Source organism: Ananas comosus, linkage group 7 (assembly GCF_001540865.1).
Source record: "Ananas comosus cultivar F153 linkage group 7, ASM154086v1, whole genome shotgun sequence".
NCBI lineage: Eukaryota > Viridiplantae > Streptophyta > Magnoliopsida > Poales > Bromeliaceae > Ananas > Ananas comosus.
The window spans coordinates 12,546,339-12,569,290 of record NC_033627.1 but is presented as its reverse complement, the minus strand read 5'-3'; the positions used below and the strand labels follow the sequence as shown (position 1 = coordinate 12,569,290).

Below are 22,952 nucleotides of genomic sequence, written 5' to 3'. Positions count from 1 at the left end.
AATAGAAAATTGTACCGAACACTTAGCCGTACGGTACTGCACGATATGTATTCTGTTTTACCAATATATGTCGATCATTAAAATATCTACGAGCCACCACACAGTAGCATAATTTTTTTTTTTTTTTAAATTTTCTTTGGCATGGACATCCTCTAATTGATTATCATATATTTTTATCAAATCTTCTACACTTTATTGGTGCAACTATTTTTTAATTTTAAAGTAAAGAGGGGTGTAAGCCGTAGCACCGATACAGGAATTATATTATGCCGACATCTTATCAATACAGTACAACACCGTGGACATGACTCGTACTAATGGGCACTTAAATTTTTGTTTTCAACCAAATTTCTTTTTTTGGTAAATTTTGGTGTGAGGGACCCTCTAACATTTTAGAATGGTTTCATTGTGGTCCTCCACCACAACATTGTTAAAATTCAACGCCCAACCTTGGAAATTATTGCCTGCACCAGGTGTATGAATACATCATATACACTGAATGGTAAACAACTCTATGATAGGGGCGCCTTAAAAATCTAACTCTTAACTCATTGGATGTAATTTATGACAGTTAAAGTAGCTCACCAAAAACCATAAATTTTGGACATCAATTTATTATAATAAAATTGTGGTTCTTTCTCAAAAAATGTTTGCATTCTTCTTTTTCATTTTAGAGTTATTGTGACACAACTGCCACATCACTGTGATATACTAATGCCACCTAAATAATTTTTTAGGCTCTTAATTTGTGTGCTAGAGTTACTATACAATTTGAAACTCTTTATGGTGGACATGTAAATCCAATTCCAAGTTTCAGGACTAATTTGAAACTCTTTTTTGTACAAATTACCACAAAAGTTCAAATATCAGAAGAATAAGATGGCGAAAACAACAAGGCTAGAAAACCTATGACATAGATAAATGAATTTGGATCAATTTGTGGATGTTTCAATATCGACAAAAAAGCAGTGAAAAAAAGAAAATTCATTTACAACGCAAATACGAAAGACAAAACGAATTGCATTAGCCTGGGGATAACCTATGCAACATAATGCAGCTATACAAAAGATGAAATTAACAGTGAAAAGAGATAAGAAATTACCTTGTTTATCAAATTGTTTCTATTTCCCTTTATCTTTCCGCCACTTTTTCACCATTGTCCACCTGGTAAGGTGGTTTCGAGTAACAGATCAACAGCCATCAAACTAAAGAAATTTAAATTTGGAGGAAACAACTGCAGAATATTTGCTTCCCACTTAAGAAGATGAGAAAGGTTTCTTTCCGTTTTGATTTGGAAACCAGCTCAATGGGGATGGAAACTTAAACCCGTACTTTGTTGCGAATAAGCAGAGCTACTCATTGTACATTTCATCAATCATCGTAATCTGCAACATTATAAATTAGCCCTTAACAAGACAATGCCAGATAAAATTCATTTCTTCTTACTTTCTATGGTCAGCTTTTGTCTATACATGTATATAGATAGATACTAAAATCATCAATATCAATTGATGATACCACGAACACAGAAAATCAAGTAACATAAAGAAAGAAAGGCTACTGTTATTTGCGCTTTTTGCCTCTCAATAGTCAAAACCTACAGATAATCCCCTAGATTAGAATGTTAGGACTATACTCCTCTATCATAGGGGAACGAAGTGCATGATTTTCTGATAAATAGAAGGCTTATCCTGTACACTTTCTGATTACCCAAGAAGTCTAATCAGCTTATGGCTTAGGGGTTTTCTGCATTTTTAGGCTAAATTATTCTGTACTTGTACTAACATCTAACCTCAGTTAGCGATAACACAAGATGCTGAGTGACCGCTAAATGAATAAAAGTAAATAATAATAATAATAATAATAATAATAATAATAATAATAATGAAGTCACAATTTTTCTTTTTCTTTTTTTTTTTTTTCCATTTTACCCTTTTTTCGATTAGAGTGGTAAATCTTATTGTCATATCAAGTCATTATATTGCCGCATTTTGTTATGCAATGAGAAGCATAGCATTATGTAATAATATCATAAAGTGATTGTGCTTTGCAGTGCAAACCTGGTCACAAACAGGGCAGGTATCACTTCGCTCCATCCATTCCAGGATACAACAAAGATGAAAATGATGTTCACACTTTGTAAGCATGCGAGGATTCTCAGCATCGTACTCTGGAGAAGATGAAAAAAAAGAAACTAAGTCAATAAACCTTTTTTTACATTAACATTAGTACTGGCGAGAACCAGTAAATGCTCAGCTGAAGAACGAATATGAAGACGAAGTGAAAGAGAGAGGTGGAAAAATTTTAGGGTTTTATTTTTAAAGGAAAATTAGTTATACAGGATGACTAACCCAACAAACAGCAATGAACAAAAAAAGAACTGCAGAAAAAAAAGATACAAAAAAGAAAGTGGTAGTCCTACCTACTTACCTAATCAGTAGAATAAAGGCACAACAGCATTTTATATTTTTAAACACAGTAATCAATCAGCAGCTATAGTTGTATGTACCATTTGTATCAAGAAATCAGCTCCAGCATAAATTACCAAAGAGAGATATAATTCAAATATTTGCATACTTGGTGCTTTACGGAATTAAATGCTCTTCCACACTATAATGGATATGTAGTAAAAGAAAAGTGATGAGGCCAATTTAGCATTAGCTTCATGGAAAGACGTGACTTAATCAACCTGGGCCGAAAATTCCGTTGAGTTCAATAATTTTTACAATTGACGTGGAAAAATCTTTAAACAGCCATAATTTTTCGCTCAAGTGTTTGTCTTCAGTGTGTAACTCCAATTCGAAAAACACTTTCTAAGATCTGTTCTAGCCGAGTTTGGGACCCAAATTCAACTGTTTAGGCCTTTGTTTTTGCTTGTTTAGGTAATTTTGGAGAAGTTTTGTATTTTTTTATTTTGAGTCCGGTTATTTGATTATTTTTGATCAGTTTAGATTTAAAGAAATATTAGAATTTGTTATCTTCAGTCATAGTAGTATTCAGGTATCGACCCTATAGAAAGTCTACGAATTTCGACTACTCAGTTGATGTCAAAGAATTATGTTTTTCGTGTATCTCTCTTTCCATCCTCATACTTCTTTCCTCCCTATCCCGGCTTAGGCTTGTGTCAGAAAGTGTACCTATAAACTGAAGAAAATAAAAGAAGTTACCTTCAAGACAAATGGGGCAAACATCCTCCTCATCGTCGTTAGCTGGATCAACAGGTTTTTTCACATCACAAGATTGATCTTCTTCCAACTGAAGAGACTCCTGATCTTGATCAGGTTTGCCTTTGGAATCCACCTTCTCCAAATCGCCACGTATATCTGAAATTTCAAAACTGCCATCAGTTTCCAGTTGGTTAGTAATCTTCTCACTGAATGAATACATGAATCACTTTGTTAGGGGCCTTTACATTTATATTTTAAGCTACACCATCTGTTTACAAACAACATTATAAATCTGAATTACCGCACAAAAGTACAATTTCTTTCAAAAGTAACCTTACCTTAAAGGGAGTCATCCAATTCATAAGAAAAGAAAAAAGTTGAAGTCCATGTAGAAAAGCTCAGATATTGCAGATATTTATACATGCGTAAATAGATAATTTTGCAGAGGTGTATTGATAAGCATCTCATTTTATTACCACCATTTTGGATATTTCCTGCAATTTGTGAGCTCAAATCCACATTGTAAGGCAATGGTCTAGGCGGAGCTTGGTACGTATCTGGAGTAGATGAATCGCGATCTGTGTCCACAAGAAATCCTGCAGAGACTGAAGATGGCACAGCATGTGTGGAAGATAGTGGATCATGCTCTTCTAAATCTTGTGGACACTGGAGAGAGAATCAAAGAGTTTCTTAATCAGTTTCTTACATAAATAATTAACATTTTAATGGATTTCTCTAAACCAGAGAGCCAACAGTGTGATCTGAAGAACTTAGATGCAACTTAGATTAAACATGCCAATATCAATTTATGTGCATTAAACCTTAACAGATATATATTGCTCCATTATGCTGGTGCAAAGGGCAAAAGAAAAACAGGATTCAAAGGCTGCATTTTCTGACAAGAGTAAAGAGTTTTATCATTCAAATCAATCAAGAATATGACTCTCTAAGGTGAGATCTCAAAAATGTTCAAACCAGCCTAGCCAACTTAGCACAATATTCAATTATAAGTTGTAAAGCAGAACAAAAGTTCTTATATGCAAACAAATAGCTCTTCAACACAGATTTTTTATCTTATACACTTTGGGTGCTAATCAAGCATCAACCTGTGTTACTAAGATAATAAATGTCTGGGTAAATGCCAGCTGCCAAATCCACATAGCTGTCTCTACATATTTTGAAGACAAACAAATGCACCTCTGATAATACCTAGAATCAACAGCTTAAAAGACTGCATTGTACTAGACACATAAATGTGCTTATGTTTTCAAGTACAATACAAACTCACTTACCCTCAACCCCCAGTAAAATGCATCGAAAAGAAAGTAGATATGATGAACTTGAACTTTACATCCCACCATAAGGAATTCAAAGCTTACTTATGATGAAGAACCTGTCAAATTACAACACGTAGCAATTCGGAGGGAGAAAGGGCAAGGTTTTTCAGTTGCAATCACTTGGGAACAAAATGCAAGAAAAGAACACTTACATGAATAAACATAAAATCATTAAAAGCAGGCAGTAATAAATTTAAGCTCAAAGCATATACATATAGACTGAAATTTACTGCTCTGCAGTTAAAAATGGAAAACACAACTCAGATAAAAGGAACTACTTACATAGAAATAAGATCGTTCTCTATCAGATTCAGCTCTTGTAGATGAACAGCAACAGCAACCACCCATTTTTGTACTAATCTAGCTGATTCTTCCAGTCGTTACTTAACTGGAAATAGAAGAACTCTGCTTTTTTTTCATAATAAGCTGGCATAAAAGGCAAGACAATTAGAGATCTAAAGAATACTGCAACAAGCAATTGTCCACACAGACTCTCAAGACTGTTTAGTTTAGCAAGATATCTCAAACAAAAGTATTGCCAAAAATCAGAAAGTTGATTAGCTTCCCATATATGAAAACAGAGATGAATTGCTCCACCACAGAAAATACTTTAACCAGACTTTTAAGCCTTCTATCTTCAAAGCATGAATAATGCATTATAAGATCTTTCCATGTCATAATATTATCAAAATTAATACTTATTAGAGGACCACAACTGTTTTCATCCTTTCTAAACTTGAACCAGTTTTACATAGATCAAATTGTCTATTAAGATAACTCTATATATCTAATGATAATGGTCATACAGGAAAAAAATAATTTAGGACAGCTAATCGTGGTAAACTGCACCATTCACCACTCAGTAAATGGAGGCAACATTCCAAGTGAAAACTACAAAAGCTTTGGTGTGAGACCCCAAGTAGTCCTACATATATGATATAATAGGACTAAAACTCTTAACTCGGCTACAGCATTTTGGGCGGTGATTAGGCCCAAAAGGTTAAAAGAGTTAAGCGTGCTAGGACTAAAGTAATCCTAGGATAGGTGACCCCCTGGGAAGTAGGGCGTCACATTTAGCTTGAGTATTGACACCATTTATCATCCAATATTTGTTCTTGATTTTTTACTACAGCTGTCTAACTTAATTGAACATTACAAGAATTTAGATGATCTTCAATTAGCCTATTCTCAGAACTGACAATTTGACAAAACAATACAAAATAGCTAAAGTCAAATTTTAGAATATCCACATTTAACCCAACCCTGAGACATGCAATACAGAAGTCTCTATGTCATTCTTATAGTCTTAATTGAAGTAAGAAAAGTAAACGAGAAAGAGTCCAAGTCAATCTCAAGCATGATGTTAATACTTCATATAGGCCTAACCTGCTTAATGTTTAATCTAAGATCAGTGAGACATCCACACACCTAACTATGCTAATCTTCTCCACAATCTATAGATGTCTATTGCAATCAAAACTTTTAACACTAGATGCTACATGATTCTTTTTGTTTTAAAATCAAAAGCACTTACTCAAATAAGTCTTCATTATATACGATACCAATTGTTACTAGAAGTCAACGATGTTTCTAATTCTGCAACAAAACATTAGGAAATGAACCTTAATCATTCCACTGCAACCAGATAGTTGAGGACCTGGTCCTCAGGAAGAAAATAGACAGTGTAGTACTCTCCTCAGTCTTTGTAGAAAGATTAGCAACAGCTCATAAGCCAGAGTCCTACAAGGATAAGAGAAAAATACCAGAATCCATCTAAACCCAAGAAAGAGAAACTTTAGTGTTCAAGTATTGAGTCAGCTTCCATCTAACCTTCCTATAATCCAAACATTCCGAAGCCAACAGACAACAAGTATAACAATTTAAACCATTAGAGATCCCTTGAGCCTCTAATGCAATCTAAGCTAAGTTGTAAGTCCCACCAATCAGACCCCAGCATGTCAACATAGAAGGATCAAATCAGGTAGCTTAAAAAGCCAGCATGAAACTTCTTTCCAAGGGAACAATAGACTGTAGCCTTGCAAAACTACCGGAAAAGGGGACAGTCATCTTGCTGTTCATCCAGCCCCAGCAAAATAATTTTTTTGTTCAACAATGTGCTGTGCTCTTAACTGAATAATCCGCATCACTCTTACAATTGTTGAGCTGACCCATTTTATCAAAAGACTAATTACCTCTGATCACTAAGAACTCCAAAAACACTCTGAACCAACAATGACACTATTTCTCAATTATGCTAGAACTAACCAACACAAAGCCTCAATTAGGGATTTATTATAGCACCTACTTCAATTCCAAACGATATGTAAACTATCTTAGAATTATGCTCTATCCGAGATCGCCGCATCACTCAGAAACCTACTGAGCCCTATTCCACCATCCTCGTCTTAGCAATCGAATTATCTATCAAACTTTTTACACCCTAACCCATGCTAACCATCAAACGATGCATAAAAAGCCCTTCCACGATCCACCCTAGAGCAATTCTCCTTCTCCGCCAATCCATACACTCCATAAAGCACCATTAAACCTATTCCAATCAGAACAATACCCTAATTCTCACAAAAATCAGAGTAAAACCCTAGAACCGAGACCATTCACAACAAAGGAGAGGTACAACGCATCACAAATCGAGATCCTACCGCGGAATCAGAGCTAGGAGAGATCGAAATAGGAGGAGAGGAGAGATCGTACCTCCAAATTCGCCTCCGAAGCCTCGGAAATCGTGGCGAGGGGTCTCCTTCGCCCTTCACCTCTTCTCGTACAGAGAGAGAGAGAGAGAGGAGAGAGAAAGAAAGGAGGAGAGAGTGGTGACTTTAAATTAAATTAAATCAATTAAAATAAATAAAAAAGGAATAATATAATAATAAAATTAAAAAAAGGAGAGGAAATGGTTATTTATAATAAGAACCCACAACTATGGTATATTTAGAAATGGACCCTTCAACTTTCTCTTTTCTCCTAAATTTTTATTTTAAAAACTTTTTACTTTAAATTAGTTTAGCGCATCTCAGATGAGGCATTATTTTCCATCCCCTAAAGTACTTAAATTAAAAATTTTATTAAATTTTTTTACTCTATAAACTATTAATTATCATATTTACTTTTAAAAAAAGAAGATATGTTAATTAAAAGGGGCAATTGCTTATATATTGTAGGACGCAATTTAAAATAATATATAGTTGAGGGGGTCTCACGAAAATGAAAATATCAGAGGAAAAGAGATTCCTCTCCTTTTATAAAAGAAGAGAAGCAAATATGTCCTCCTCCAGCAATTATTCCTCGCGTCCGCATAATTAGTCTCTACGGAGAACGTAAATAACCGTTCGATTAAAGTACTCGGAATTGATCGGACGGATGTCGTGAATGCGCATATTAAATTATATGAGCACGTTTTCGGGAGTGACAAGGATTCGTGGAAAAGACACGTCTTACGATTCTGAGCTAAGGATTTTCGGTGTAACGGTTTTATATCACATTACGAGGGTGAAAAATGTACGGAGACCCCTCAACTATATGTATTCTGAGATTGCGCCATCATCTTTTTTTTTGTTCTTTATTTGTTGGTTTTATTTGAGTTTCATATTTACTCAAGTTAGAAATTGATATACATAGCTTTATTTACTAAAAAGTAATTAAAGTTATGAAAAAATTGCTAATATATTTTGATAAGATTTTCAAATTTTTTGACCAAAATTTTTCAATTCTAAACTTAAAATAGGATAAACTTAATTCGGTTCTAAGTTGTTCAACTGTAATTTTATAGAGATCACGGTTGTTTCTAAAAGTTCACTGAGACAGAATTTAACTCTAAAAATATATTTGAAATAATGTGAAATATTAAAAATGTATTTTAATATTAGCCTTCTAAAAGAAATATATAAAAAAGTCGATAACTTTTCAATAATATATATATATATATATATATATATATGTAATTACTCTAGTATATATTGATCAAGTGTGTGGTGCAGGATATGTATAGATACACCTGGTGCAGGCAACAATTACCGCCTCAGTGATATGTAACTGTTACATGGAAGGGAGCGGTGGGTTTTGTGTGTGCGCGGTGTAATTTTTGGGATTCGATTTTTTTTCCGAAATTGCCCCTGGGTTTCAATTTGCCTATGCTCTGGTGAAAAGAAATTGTATGTTAAAAAAATTAAGATCAGATTCTCGGTCACAAATAACTGAGTTTAAATATTTTGAACTAATGATTTGAATTCAATAAATAATACATATTAGTGTAGCGAATTATTATATTTGGTAATAGAATTGATTAGCCAGAGCCCTCATGATCTTATCACTGATTTTATTCTTGTTTCGTCACAAGTACTCACCATCGCTAAATATAGTAGCAATTATTTGTACTTTATTATTCTGTATTTTATAAAAATGTGTAGCCTTATGATCTTCTATTCAATTGTACGTGATTATAATGAGCCGGGAATGAAACTACAAATATGAATACAACTTTTCAAATCGAAAAGCGCCAAAAAGGTGATTATATAAACAAAAACTAATTTTGATACTGATAATTTCTAAGAATTCGATCTCTAAAGATTTACTAAATCTTTACAGGGTGCCCAAAACTACCCAATATCAGGCATTAGGGTTGTCACTTTTGCTGATGTGCCGCAGCATCCTGAAATAGCTTACAAAACCTCTATTATGCATTTAAATCGAAGGAGTCGATGCGCGAAAAGGGAATTTTGTAAGGGCTGATATGCAAAATGCACATTTGATGTTTTGTATGGTTGTGAAACATTATCTTTCATGAATGTGAAATATTGACTAAAACAGTGCAGTACAAAGATACAGGTGTGCTCACCAAATCTCGAGTTAGGTGAACTATATCTGTTGTGACAGTTAACTTCATATTGTTTATAATATGATGCAAGCAACTTGGAAGCCACCTGGGGTGTGTCACTAAGGGCTTGGGTAAACCTTAGTTCCAGGTTAAAGCCAAGTTGCCACAAAAAACATTAAAATTGAAAAAAAACAAAAAAAAAAGAAAAAAAAAAAAAAAAGGAAAAGCATTTTGGTTCAAGATTAGCCATATAAGGCGGTCGTATAATATGAGGTTCTGTTTGGTCTAACTTCTGCTGTATTGTATACTCAGTTGTAGGCTTTCTAGGGTTTTTGACACCGCATTACGCGGAATTATGCAAAAGTGCTTTCGGAGTAAAACAACAAACTAGTGAAGCTATGTATTATTATTAGATTGAAACTCTTGTTTTGGAAACCGGAGAAGCACAAGTTGGATGGAACATTGCATGCCCCAACAAGGGTATTGATTTTTAGGTTAGAGCCACAACCACAGGAACAATTATATATACTTCATTAAAATGAAAATATCAGAGACACATCTCATCCTCTTCCCTTTAAATTCATCACAACACCATTGCCATGGGCATTGAGCAGAGATGGGGAGATTCAAGTACAGATAGAAGATTCCGGAGGGGATGGGGCGCGGATGAATGGAGTAAGCTCTACAAAATAGCTAGTGTTATCTGATGGTAGAACAAATATACAGACCAGAGGAGTTAGGTACATCATCATACATGGCTTGGCCGTCTTTTCCCGGCATCCGTCCTCATCCTCTTTACAGTTTTGGCCCACTGGACGTCTCCGATACCGGCGGGCGACCCACTACCCCCACCACCACTGCCACTGGTGGTGCCACCGGACTGATGGGCCCAGCCGACTGACTGGGTCGCCAGTTGAGATGGACCGCGTAGGGTTCTACTCGAAGGGGGCGGGGAAAGTGGGCCCATCCTGCCAGGAGTAGGGTTCCTCGCGGAGAGGGGGACACCCCGACCGGACCCGGCCGGAGACACTGGGCCGGACCGGTCTTTCCTCTTCTTCTTGCAGATTACCAGATCGCCTGGGTGGGCCAGCAGAGGGGGCGGGGGGCGTTCGGAAGACAGAGTAGATCTTGATTCTCTCTGAAGCTTAGAAGGATAGCTTCTGTTCCGAGGTTCATCGGCAGGCTCGGCACCATGGGAGGAAGCTTTGGGGGTGCCAGTGTCTTGTCGTCTGCTCAGGCCGGAGGGGGCCGATTTGGGTGAAGGGGCAGCGGCAGCAGCGGCGGCGGCGGCGGCGGCGGCGGATCCTCCAGGAATGAAAAATGAGAGAGAATTCCTTGCTTCTCTGAAGTCTGTGTCGGGGAATGCAATCTTCATGATGTCGAAGAATAGGTTTTGAAGCTTGCCAGCTTCACTACGCACCTGCATAGAAGTTGCAATAGATTAAAAAATGATATGCTTTTACCTACTTACTAGCAACATGGATTCTACCATGGAAAACTACTACTATGTTTGTGATTTGTTTCGATAGTTTTGAAGACGCGTACTAAAGAAACAATTCCTTTTACTCTATTGCTGATACAAAGTCTCAATCATCAAACCTGTTGCAGCTACCTCACATTTGTTACTAACAGGAACTTATATGGCACCGCACATTAGTATTGTTTGAATTACAATAGCATTTACTTTAGCAAATTCACGATCGGCACTGAAATTATCACTAAACTACATAATTTATCTCCTGGTCTTCTGTAACCCTACCTAAATTTTCACTTTCCTTTTTTCTCCCCCCTGCTTGTAATAATTTTCATATGCATAATTCACCAAGCATCAGGATACAAACACCAAAACTTAAAATGGAGATCACCAGACTGCCTATCTGGAAAAGGAAGGAAATTAAAGATTTGCCTGCCTATTTCCCACAAAATTCTTGGAAAAGAAAATTTCGAGGTGGTAAAGTGGATTTGCCCATTTCTCAGAAGGTTCTTAAAAAAGAAAATCTTGAGGTACTAATGTATTGAGTTTCCTTTTCACTCAATACCGAATTAAAACCAAAAGTGAACCAAATATTTTGCTCAATTTGTGTGCTTGTTTTTTTGGCTTGTTTCTCAAAATCCAAGGCTTGTACTCAGAATATGCATGCTAAGATCCAATAGAAAACCATGAGCTAATTGTAGGCAAATATTTTAGGTTCATCCCTTTAATGAAAACTATAACATTGCGAAAAACATAAAAGTAACACGAAACAATGAGGGAAAAGAATACCTCATAAGAGGAGTTGCAATACTGAACGACATTACTCAACATCAGCTGCACATCTGCTATGAAGTCATCCACGCCGTTATAGGCAAAACCGTCAACTCGCTGCTCGATTTTTTGCAGGTCCAAAGGGCTGCTAGTCGAAGTCACAAAAGCAGAAGAGTCATTCCTCCTCCACCAATCAGTTAGTACAGGTAGGAGTTGACGCCCCTCCCTATCGATCCTCATACGGAGTTTGCTGATTACATTCTTGCACTGCATCGGAACCAAGAGAGATTTTTCTGTTTATTCCTCCAAAATAGAGGGGAAAAGTAACAATCACATATGCCCTAGGGGACAAAAAACTAGGGGGTGGTAATGGGTTGGGTCAAGTCATGATTGACCGCAACCATAAGGTAAAAACATGCAAATCCTACCTCAACAATAGCACTTTTTAAAATGAATACCCAGAATATAAAAATTTTGATTTTGCTCGCTGCTTCTGATTTTAAAAAACTTGCTCTATTAGATTTTAAAAACATTTCCATCAGAAAACTGAGTACTCAATCAAGCAACAGCATATTCTATGAGGTTACAGAGTATTCCATCGGAAAACTATCAAAATATTGTTGAGTATTGAAGGGACTTATATATGAAGAGGCTAATTTTCCCTTAATGCAATTGCTAGTAGGAAACTGTCATCTTAAACAAACTAAGTCACATACCTTCCTTTGTGTACTGTCGGACATCTTTGTGCCACCAAAGGGGCCCGTAGACCCAATTACAGATTTGGTGTTCCAACTTCCCCTAGAATGCTCCACAGACCCCTCTCCGGGTCCAGACAAGTAATTCAACTTACCTGACTTCTGCTGCGTAACAACAGGCGAAACCTTTCTCGATGGTAAATTACGCCTTTGTTCTATAGATGAAGCATTCATGCCGTGTCTCCCAAGAACTGGCTCGCCAACTGCAGCAACTTCTTGGTCTGATCTTAGTCGCCTATCTAGCTGAGAACTGCGAGCAGTGAAGGCTCCATCCCCACCCGATCTTTCTTCTAGCTTTTCAAAACTGGATCTTGGGCGAGTCCGGATACTGCGTTTGCGCTTTATCTTCGGTTGAAGAACTTGTTCATCCTCGCCATCTTCGCGGTCATGGGCCCAACTTTCCGACTGCTGCTGCATATCCATGTGGGAATCACCTGATAATGCGATTTCTCCTTCCTCTAGCTCCTCAGACTGGATAAATTTAGAAAAAGAGCAAAAATATTTCATGTTAATGTATATGCCGTCTCGGCAAAAAAAAAGAAAAGAAAAAGATTCACATGTTTTCCAAATACGATATTCTATTTATTTTCATAAGTTTTGACAAAAATATCACTTATCGAGACCAAAATGCCCTCCAGTGAAATATTTAACGTATATACTCACCACAGGAGTACCAGGTATGTTGCAAAAAGGATATTTCCATTCAATATTACTAAAATGAAAGTGTTTCTTTTTTTATAAAAAAAAAAATTGGCAGAAAATCTGGGGGAAAAAAGAAAAACAAAAAGAACCCAGCCATCAGAGAAGTTAAATGCATACCATTCTTTTCGAAAGAAGAGGAGGCCTGGCATCTAAAGCAGAAAGAGACCCAAACTTTTGTGAAGACATAGAGGGAGTGGCAAGCTGCGGTATTCTTTGACTCCCCGAAGAAGATCCTGTAGAACCAGCTTCCTCAAACCTATGGTTATTCTTTTCGCCTTCCATTACCTGGGGAAAATCATAACCACCACCACCACCACCATCACCATCACCATCACCGATCAGCCCTTCCTCTTCTGAGTGGTCCTTATTATCGGGTATGACATCAGCAGGATCATTAAATTCTTCATCTTCAAATTCTCCCACTTCACCCTCCTCTTCACGCAAAGACGACACATTCCTCTCGTCCGAGTCAACATCAGAATCCTCAACATCTTCATCATCCACCTCCCTGTAAATTGAGTACTTCTTCGTAGTTGAACCCCTAGGCCGTCCCCTCCTCCTCTCAGTTTGTCCAGTGAATAGGTCGCCTGTTACTAACTCAGGGTTGCTCGATAATATATTCTTTGAGGGCTTTTTAGATAAGCTAGCAGTGATAGAATCAACTTCCCTAGAACTAGCACGAAGCCACTTTGGTACTTGGCTGTGCTTCACCATATCTCCAGTCCAATCTAATTCTTCGTCCATCTGATCGAAAAGCTCAACCTCTTCTTCACTTCGAGCAATCATTCGATTCACCTCTTGCAAAGATGGAACATCATGAACAGTTTCTTGGTATCTCTCTTCATCATGTAGTAATGTCTCCAAAGTCATCCGCCTTTCCTCGTGCGTCGTCCGCTGATCGAAGCGACCAGCATTAATAACTTCATCAGCCATGTCGATCTTGTACTGCTGAATGTTGTTGCGGATTAGGCTCTCAATCGATCCCATGTAGCGGTCTTTCCCCGCAAGATCAATATCTTCTAAATCCCCCGTTCCTCCATTTCTTAATTCATCCTCTTTCTGATAGCTTGAGATTTTATCAACAACAGCTTCCATGTATATAACCTTAACCTCTCGCTTCTGCCCAATACGGTGGGCCCTAGCCACCGCCTGCTCCTCATTTTGTGGGTTTGGATCTGGGTCGTAAATTACCACAGTATCCGCGGTTTGTAAATTCAGACCTCTTCCAGCAGCACGAATACTGAGCAAGAAGATAAAGCAATCTGAATCAGGACGGTTGAAGTCCACAATTGCCACCTCACGATCTTCTAAGCTAGTCGTTCCATCTATCCGTCGATAAATGAGCCGCCTCCATTGCAAATATTCTTCTAACAAATCGAGAAGTTTGGTCATAGTACTGAACAGAAGAACACGGTGTCCTGCTCTCTGGAGCTTTATAAGGATCCTATCGAGAATCCAGAGTTTTCCGCAAGATCTCACTAGAAAATCCGTTGAATAATGATTAAAATAAGGGTAGTTGAGTAGGGGATGGTTGCAGGCTTTGCGCAATTCCATACACTTATTGTTGAGGTTCCTATATGTTTTGACCTGGTACATTGGATTTTTCTGGAATCTTCGCAGCTCATCCTCAGGATCAACCCTAATGGTACCAGTGGATTTGATCCAATCATATATAGCGCCTTGAATGGCTGACATCCTACACCTTAGAACAATAGAGACCTGCAATTGTACGCAAAATTTGTTCTTCTGTCAAGGTCAAGGAGAAAAATTATTGCTCACAAAATTGAGTTTTAAGCAATGACTATCCATGGAAAATCACCCATCGGTAACTAAAGGGAGATGCATACCTTCCGAGGAAGTGAACCTTCAACGTCCTCTACACGTCTTCTAAGCATAAAAGGTTCCAAAATTTGGTGAAGCCGATGGATGATAATAACTTTCTTCTCTGTTTCCAGCCAGTCGTCTTCCTCTTGTGTGTGAGAAGGCCCATCCTTCTGAAAGGGCTTTGAGAACCAATCATGAAATGCTTTACGATTGTCAAATACTTCGGGGAGAAGTAAATTCAAGAGGGACCATAGCTCCTTCAAATCATTCTGGAAAAAAAACGAAACAATTTAATAAATGCACAACCAAAAAAAAGAAAAAGAAAAACAAACATATGCAGCACCACCAAAAGAGTCAAAGAACATGCATGACATTTATCTAACACACGGGATTAGACTAGGCATATTTTAGTTGTTACCAACTATTCATGAATCATGACCAATTGGATCATTGAGGATGCCATAAACCATTATTTAAAAAGACTTGTTTGTGAGCAGTAAGTACACCTTTGTCCAAATAGCATCTCAACTCAACAAGCAGAAGTGAACCATGTAGCATCGAGAGGCCCCATGCCCAAAAGCAAAAATTATAAGCGAAAGCATGTACTTTGAGCATAGGCAAAAAGCCGTAGATATGCTATTTTGGTTACATCAAACTACCAAGAGAACCCAATAAAGAATTCTCTTTACTCTAACTCGATTGTCAGCATGGTGGCGTACCACTCTCTCTGACTCTGTTTGTTGAGCACCCTACTAGAAAGTCTTTTATTTCAACTCTTTACAGTGCACAACAATCAACAAAATTTCTACACTTATAGCACCAAATAGCTTTGCACATCCTACAATGCGGTGCAACAGGGTGAACAACGTGCTTTTCACCTTAGCTCGAAAATGTTTCTAAATGATCTCTAGAGCTTGTAGCACATCTATAGCAGCTACAGCTGGGCCAATCAAGCCACAAGTCTAAACATGCATAACAGATTCCTCTGCAGATTTTGTCATTCAAGAATTTTGAGGATAAAAAGTACAGAAATTTCTATCAAAGAAGTTGCAACAAATTTGATTGTGAAAAACAGAAATGTAGACCATGTAATACTTTCCTTTACATCAGCCCCGTATGTAGCTTAGAAGTAGTGAGCATATAGTTCCAACGAAAAGCACTGATAATTCTTAAAATTAAAAAACCAGAACCAGTAGTACAAATATACCTATAACTCGACAAAATATTGTCAGAACCAGGAAATAAAAAATAGTTCAGGTATTATAAATACAGATATAAACCTGGAGAGGAGTCCCAGTGAGAAGCAATCGTCTCTGGCAGCGATACCGATCAAGATCACGTGCCAAAACCGACTCTCTATCTTTCATTCTTTGGGCTTCATCAATTATAATGTACTTCCAATCAATTTTTGAGAGCTTGGAACGATCATACATCACAAATTCGTATGTTGTCACAAGCACATTAAACTTTACAGCACAAACCTCCTGGATAAGAGAATTCAATAGAATTAAGAGCAAATGATGCTGGCAAAAATCAAAGGCCCACAAGAGGATGAAAGGTATTCTTACCTGAGAGAACAGTTTTGACCTTTGATCCTTTCCACCAACATAAAAAATGCATGATATTGATGGCAACCAACTAAGCAGTTCGCTCTGAAGCCAAAGTAACAGTCAAAGTAAGCCTTAAAAAGAATACAGTTGTAAAGCAACATATATTAGATAATGAGTTTAACCTTCCAATTGACTAAGACAGCATTTGGAACTATTATAAGATGCGGCCCATAATTCCCTTTGAACTCCATTAAGTAAGCAATCAATGCCATAACCTGTTAAGACTCAAAAGGTAAGTAGTTATCAAACATCATCACAAATTGGAATAGATATTTAGATATTCTTATCCAATTTTATTGAGAATAGTAACATTTCACATCTAAAACAATCCACACCTAACAGAGCAAATAAGAATAGAACATTACAAGTGGAATAAAAAAAGACAAAAGGGAATCTTCCAAATATAGAAAAGCATGGTCTGATTTAAGAAACAACAAATAGTGCTAAGACCAGAGCATGAGAAAATTAATAAATCAACCTGCACAGTCTTGCCGAGACCCATCTCATCTGCCAAGATACCATTCAACTTGTTATTGTACAAAGAGAGCATCCATTGCAGCCCAACCTGGAAAAGTGCAGAAATATAAGTAAATTTCAACAAGCTAATACAAGAAAAAAGGAAAAAGGAGCAAGAAGAACTTAGCACTTACAAGTTGATAATCTCTCAAAGTTCCAGTTCGTAACATTGATGGCTGTCTCAGAACTCGTTCATTAACGGCATGAGCCAAATTATAATACCTAAAAACCATAAGAATTTGTTAGCTGAAAAACAAGCAGCTGCATAAACACATTTAGTGATTTGTCTTCGATATTACAACAAAACAGCTGAAATCCAAAACGCCCTTGGTAAAGTCAAATAACTTCAAAAGAATTGCAGGAAAAGTCTAGTCCAATGGCAGAAACTTTTAGGCCAACAAGCAACTTACTTGTTAACAGATGAACTGTCTTTGGGAGCGTTCATCTCAGAGAACCTATTCCTTATCATCACTTCCTCACGGGCGCATGCAGCTGCTGCCTTGACTTCTTCTTCAGAAAGACCCTATCAAATATAAACAATCATAGCAAGCTTGAAGAATGGATTATCACACACAAACACACACACACACACACACACACACACAGATTAATACCTGTGCACGTGCAGCTGTTGCAGCAGCATTCGCCGCCTCAGCCACTTCTTGATGATTCTTTGCAGCTGTTATCTTTCCTCCAAGTTTAAGAAGATAATCTTCTGTCTGGGACAAAAAGGAGGACAGGACAGAATATCGTTGAGCCGCATCACCAGGCACATTAGTCTGCTGCTCTAGCAACATCTGACGATACCTGTCCACATCATTGTTCTTCAATGCCTCCATCCTCTTGTTGCGGTCGTCATCTTTTCTCTTAGAAAACTCCCTCAGCATCCTCTCATGGTACTTTGCAACTCCTCTGTTCCGTGTTGTCCGCGCATCACGAATAGCCCAGTGGGTCTCCAAGAGCTTCTTGCGCCACTGGAAGATGGATTTGAGCTGCTTCTCTCTAGAGGCCTTCTGTAATTGCTGAACCTGCCGCAAAAGCTCAACTCTTTGGCGCTCGCATTGCCTAACAAACTTTCTGTATGGCCGGTCTGACATCGCCATTATTTCCTGCTGTTCCTGATCAAGCTCATCCCTCAGACGAGCCTGAAGATCTAGAAGCCTGAGTTTCTTTTCTTCAATTTGCAGCCGTAAAACGAGATCAGGTCTGATCCTTTTCCTCTCTAGGTTAATTGCCAGCAATCCGCTGATCTTGTTAAGATTCTCAGTTCTTTTCTTGTTAAGCACAACTGTACCTTCCTCAGCAAGCAAATCTTTCACATCATAAGTTAGCGTCAAATTACTCGAGTAATTAGCAGACATTGGTCCCAAAGAATCATGTTTTCTCGTAAAGGACGGAAAATCGAAAATTGGGCCATGAAATTTTCTCGCAGGATCTCTTTGCGCAGACATGTTATTTGTTGCTGCAGGTTTTTGCACATGCTCAGCGTCCACAATGCTCGCATCAGGCGGTACAGATTTACCCTTTTCACCATTATAATCACTCTTAGTATAACTCTTTTGATTTCCTCTTCCAACCTCTTGCTCAGATTTGATATTATTAAGATTATTTTGCTCAAGTTTTGAAAAAGATCCAACTTGCAACGGTTCTTTTGATGAAGGTGCCATTCGTTGCATGTTGCTCATGACAGAAGCTTTTTCTTCAACAGCAGTGGCCTCCTCCTTTGGCTGACGATGGGCTTGAAGCGGAGGAGCATTTTCCGGAGCCTTCTCATTAGTCTCAGCATGCTTTGCTGGCTCTTCAACTTGGTTTACTGCAGCCTTTTCTCGATTACCCATACCTGGGAAGACAGTATTCTGCTGTCTCTGTGATTCAGGTGCTGGAGATGTAATCGCTTCAAGAACTTCTGGTGGCAGAGTGCGCTCACCACGCTGCCACACAAGAAACATAAACAAGAAATTTGATGTGGTTAGCGACATAGAGTAGTTACTATGTTTAGGATTATTACTTGCTATGTTAAGAATTATTGCTCAATAAGCTTCTTAGAAAGAAAAATGTAAAAGCGCATAGACATTCCTACCTCGACTATAATGCATTTAGAAATGGTTTACCTGAAATGTAAAAATTTTAATTTCAGTACCTATCCTTTCAATGTTTATTATTAGAGTATATATCTGCCGATTCCTGTCAATGTTTAATTGTCAATAGATTATAAACTATTCCAAAGAGTGGACAAAATACTCCGTTAGGTTACACAACTTTCCATCAAAAAAGCTACAAATACTATTGAAGTTCTGATTAAAGATAATGTCCAAACAATTTTACCAAGGAAAATTTGATGACGCTAGAATGTTAGTTAATTATGTTTATACCTTGAGACGCCTAAAAGCTAATATTTGAGCTTTAAGAACATGAAGTTGCTCTTTCGTGAACCCAACATTTTGCCTTGGCATCTGTGCTGGTGTAGCTTGAGATGAAATTGAGGGCCCAGTGGGTCGGTTCGGCGGTTGTGGGGCCCTATTATATTGCATCTGCAGTGTTTCAGACCCTGTCTGCTCAGGAGGAGCCTGGTTATTAACTTGCCCTCCAGTTCCAATTGTCATTGGGTGTCTAACAACTCTCTCATTTTGCCCCTCCCTGCTACGACCACCTATTTGTTGTTGCATCTGGATAGTATTAGGATTCACCGCCAAAGTATCCCCTCCGGTCGCCATTGGGTTAGATGGAAAAGGCTGTCGGGGTTTTAAAGGCCCAGATTGGGCAGAATTTTCGCTCCCAACAGGTGAAGACATGACCGGTTGTTTTGATTGCTGTGCACTTATGTTAGCTTCATTCTGCTTCTGAACAGCAGCCATCCTAGCTGATTGCCAAAGTGGCAGAACTTGGGCGACGAGATTCATGTTAGCTGGAACAGAGAGATCGATATTCTGCTCCTTGGCCCAAAGCTGCACAGCTTGCCACTGGGCCATCGCCATCTGATTATTACTATTAGCAACATTGCTTGAACTAGCTTGTGGATACAAAGATTGCATGGGCCTCGCTACATTAGTTGTTGGGCCACTAGGTTGCCCCTGCTCACGTAACTTAGACAACTGTGCCTGGCTTGCTGCCTGAAGAGTCATGAGCTCCTGCATCTTCATGGCATTCGCAAGAACGTCCTGGTTTCTCCCTGCAGGGCTAATTGTATTAGATTTAGCCTGTTGGTGTTGCTGTTGTTGTTGGGCCAGTAGGTTCCCATGAGACTTTTGTTGTTGGGCCGCCTGCAAAGCAAATTGGAGGTAAGCTTGGTGCACGTGCGGACCGAGACCCTGAGGTTTATTCTGGCTTTCATTAGGCTGATGAGGCGAATCGTTTAACTTCCTCTGAGGCTGAGGCAGAGGTATAGCACCAGAAGAAGAAGAAAAGTTGCTTCCCCCCATTGGCCCATGGGGATTACCAAATTGATAGGGTAAGAGCACATTTTCCCCATCAGCTTTTCTGAGCTGCTGCTGCTGCTGCTCTTGCTGCTGCAATGCCTGAGTCAAAGGTACACAACTGATTTAGGATATCTAATTGCTATCGCTACAATAAGATGACATAAAAAAACAGATATGCAGATACAGGCATTTCCAATCTTTCTTTTTTTTTCCCCCAAATTGTGTAACTACATTAGAAATCTATAAAAGACATTTCATTGAACTGGGTTTACATCATATTCCTCTTATCAAAAATCCAGTTTGAAGTGAAAATATAACTAGAAAGATGAACAAATTTGCATCGAAACTCCAAGCCAGTAAAATCAAGAACCAATCTTGTAACACAGGAATAAACTGTATGCACAACCAACACAGTAGCACCAATTGAGCCTTTTTTAAAGCAATGCAAGAAGCAATTCATAAAACGAGCACAAGCAAATTCACATTTTCAAGACCAATTTAAAATGTTCATGTCACTGATCGAGAGCATTACGTAAAATGAATCCATGCTTCCTGGGGGGGGGAGCCATAAACACCACAAAAAGAGCCATTAGAAAGGTTCATATTTATGAATTTGAAACCAAAAATCATGAATAATTCGAGAAAAATAATGCTGATGAGGTGACAACTTATAAATAACCAGAAACCCAAATTCTTACATCGTGAACTAATGCCTCAACAATAATAAAAAGACGAATTTAATGAACTAAAAGAAGTAAAGATTAAAACTTTGACCCAAACCAACTTAGAAGCAACAGCGGGAAACTCGTTAGCAAGCAAATTAAAACCAAATGTGAGGAGGGGGAGAGAACTTAAACCCTAAACCTAAAAAATATCCAGAATAAGAAACGGAAAAACCCAAAACTTTTGAATTAACGCACGGGGTAAGAACAAAGTGGAGTGCCAATGAGTACTTAAATGTCGGAAACAAACGAAAAGAGAGAGAGAGAGAGAGAGAGAGAGAGAGAGAGGGCACGGGGGCGCGGGGTGCGGAATCTAATGAGAACCCCGAAGTGTCCCCCACATTCCCGATTTGGAAAGAGAACATCGCTCACAACGCCCACCCAACCCTTGCTCGAATCCCCATGCACGAATCCCCCGCAACCGCCGCCATTTACGCGCGCGCGCGCGACAGAGGGAGAGAGTGTATAAAAAGGGGAGGGAGGAGTAAAACCCCAACACAAACTCACCAGCCTATACACGAGCTGCTGCTGCTGTTGCTGCTGTTGCTGCTGCTGCTGCGTCGTAGACGACTCAAACCCTAGATGCCCCTGCGCGGAGGAGGACGACGACGGCGACGCCGACGACGACGGCGACCTCCGCCCCCCCATCGCCGCCGCCGCGGCGCTCCGCCCGCTCCCTCCACCTCCTCCTCCTCCTCCTCCTCCTCCACCGCCCCCTCCACCCGATTGCATGCCCGATCCGAAACCCTGACCCTACAACCACGGGGATCGGGCGCGGAAACCTCCCCCGATCCCGACGCCGGCCCCAAAAGCGGTTTCCCGGCGATCTCTCCGGCGATCTCACGTATCGAAAACAGCGGATTTGAAGGGATTTGAGAGGGGGAGAGGGGTGGGATCGCTCGCCGGAAAACCGCGATCCGTGGGAGCGGCGATGATTGGATCGGATTGAAAGCCCCAAATCTCGCTCCGCGGTCAAAATCCCTAACCCTATTTTTCCTTTTTTTCTCCTTTTTTAAATTTAGATTTTTTTTTTTTTTTCGTCCTATTTTTTTCGCTTGTTATTCGACAGCTCAGGGAGAGAGAAAGGGGGATCGGTTTTCAATATGCACGAATCATTAAACCATTAGGTCACTCTTCCGTGCACCCTGTGCACCGAATCATCCGTACACCTCGGGCCCCATCACCGTCCATTATCAGCTTCGCTTAGAACCCCCACCGTCAAAAACTTACTAGCAAAAATTGAACAGTTTGATCTAAGCCATTAGATCGCGATTCATGATAACACGGTGCACCGGGTTTACGGAAAATGCGCATTGTGGTCCCATAACCGGGGTTAAAAGCTCGTGATTTATGTACAGAAATGCCCTTGGAGTTTGGAAAATTTTCGAGCGTATCCCTGGTTTTCCCCTCCCTGGAAAACCGCTTGTGGTTTCGACGACGCGGTTTTGATTTTTTTTTCCGAATTTGCCACTGATGCATTTGCGTAGTCGACTCAATATTCGCGAAGTGACTGTGACTCTTGTACTGTTGAAACGTGGACCTGGTCCACCACGTCACTTGTGAACCGGACCAATTAAAAGTAACCACGATATAGTCTCATCAAAGATCAGAATATTTTAAATTTTTTTTAAGTAATAATCCAATCATATATATAGAGTAGAGCTAGAATACTTGTAAAAGTATCACCCAAGTGATACTTGTGTGTTTTTAGCCCTTGGATGGAAAGATGTGAGGTTGAGATGATGGTGGTAGGTGGTGGTAGGTGGTGGTAGGTGGAATAGTGTTTTATCTAAGGACTATTAGTAATCAAAAAGTAGATCCAATGGCTAA

General features: G+C 38.9%; 2 protein-coding genes across 5 annotated transcripts; both read right to left on the bottom strand.

Moving 5' to 3' along the window:
• Nucleotides 899–7,343, bottom strand: LOC109713314 (probable E3 ubiquitin-protein ligase RHB1A). 4 transcript variants are annotated; one of them, XM_020237320.1, is made up of 7 exons: nt 4,787–4,930; nt 4,460–4,560; nt 3,644–3,833; nt 3,168–3,323; nt 2,061–2,170; nt 1,333–1,385; nt 899–1,164 (listed from the first exon to the last, which is right to left on the bottom strand). In XM_020237320.1, the coding sequence occupies exons 2-6, from the start codon at nt 4,526–4,528 to the stop codon at nt 1,353–1,355; spliced, it is 558 nt and encodes a 185-aa protein (XP_020092909.1). In that variant the 5' UTR covers nt 4,529–4,560; nt 4,787–4,930; the 3' UTR covers nt 899–1,164; nt 1,333–1,352. The 4 variants fall into 4 exon arrangements, with proteins under 4 accessions (XP_020092909.1, XP_020092910.1, XP_020092908.1 ...); XM_020237321.1 differs by lacking the exon at nt 4,460–4,560 and adding an exon at nt 7,217–7,343 and having other exon boundaries at nt 899–1,385; XM_020237319.1 differs by having other exon boundaries at nt 899–1,385.
• Nucleotides 9,845–22,197, bottom strand: LOC109713080 (ATP-dependent helicase BRM). Its single transcript, XM_020237037.1, has 14 exons — nt 21,630–22,197; nt 19,357–20,499; nt 17,599–18,915; nt 17,395–17,507; nt 17,119–17,206; nt 16,947–17,033; nt 16,591–16,683; nt 16,427–16,510; nt 16,139–16,342; nt 14,882–15,127; nt 13,152–14,753; nt 12,294–12,803; nt 11,596–11,844; nt 9,845–10,752 (listed from the first exon to the last, which is right to left on the bottom strand). The coding sequence occupies exons 1-14, from the start codon at nt 21,852–21,854 to the stop codon at nt 10,081–10,083; spliced, it is 6,633 nt and encodes a 2,210-aa protein (XP_020092626.1). The 5' UTR covers nt 21,855–22,197; the 3' UTR covers nt 9,845–10,080.

Excerpts from the sequence above, each read along its gene's own strand:
- LOC109713314 (XM_020237319.1), bottom strand. The coding sequence starts at position 4,528 with ATGGTGGGATGTAAAGTTCAAGTTCATCATATCTACTTTCTTTTCGAT. Across the intron at positions 2,171-3,167 it reads TTGCCCCATTTGTCTTGAAG|AGTACGATGCTGAGAATCCT; the intron begins GTAACTTCTTTT and ends CATCTTCTCCAG. Across the intron at positions 1,386-2,060 it reads CCTGCCCTGTTTGTGACCAG|ATTACGATGATTGATGAAAT; the intron begins GTTTGCACTGCA and ends ATAATGTTGCAG.
- LOC109713080 (XM_020237037.1), bottom strand. The coding sequence starts at position 21,854 with ATGCAATCGGGTGGAGGGGGCGGTGGAGGAGGAGGAGGAGGAGGAGGA. Across the intron at positions 18,916-19,356 it reads TAGCTTTTAGGCGTCTCAAG|CGTGGTGAGCGCACTCTGCC; the intron begins GTATAAACATAA and ends CTTGTGTGGCAG. Across the intron at positions 14,754-14,881 it reads AAGGTTCACTTCCTCGGAAG|GTCTCTATTGTTCTAAGGTG; the intron begins GTATGCATCTCC and ends GTACAATTGCAG.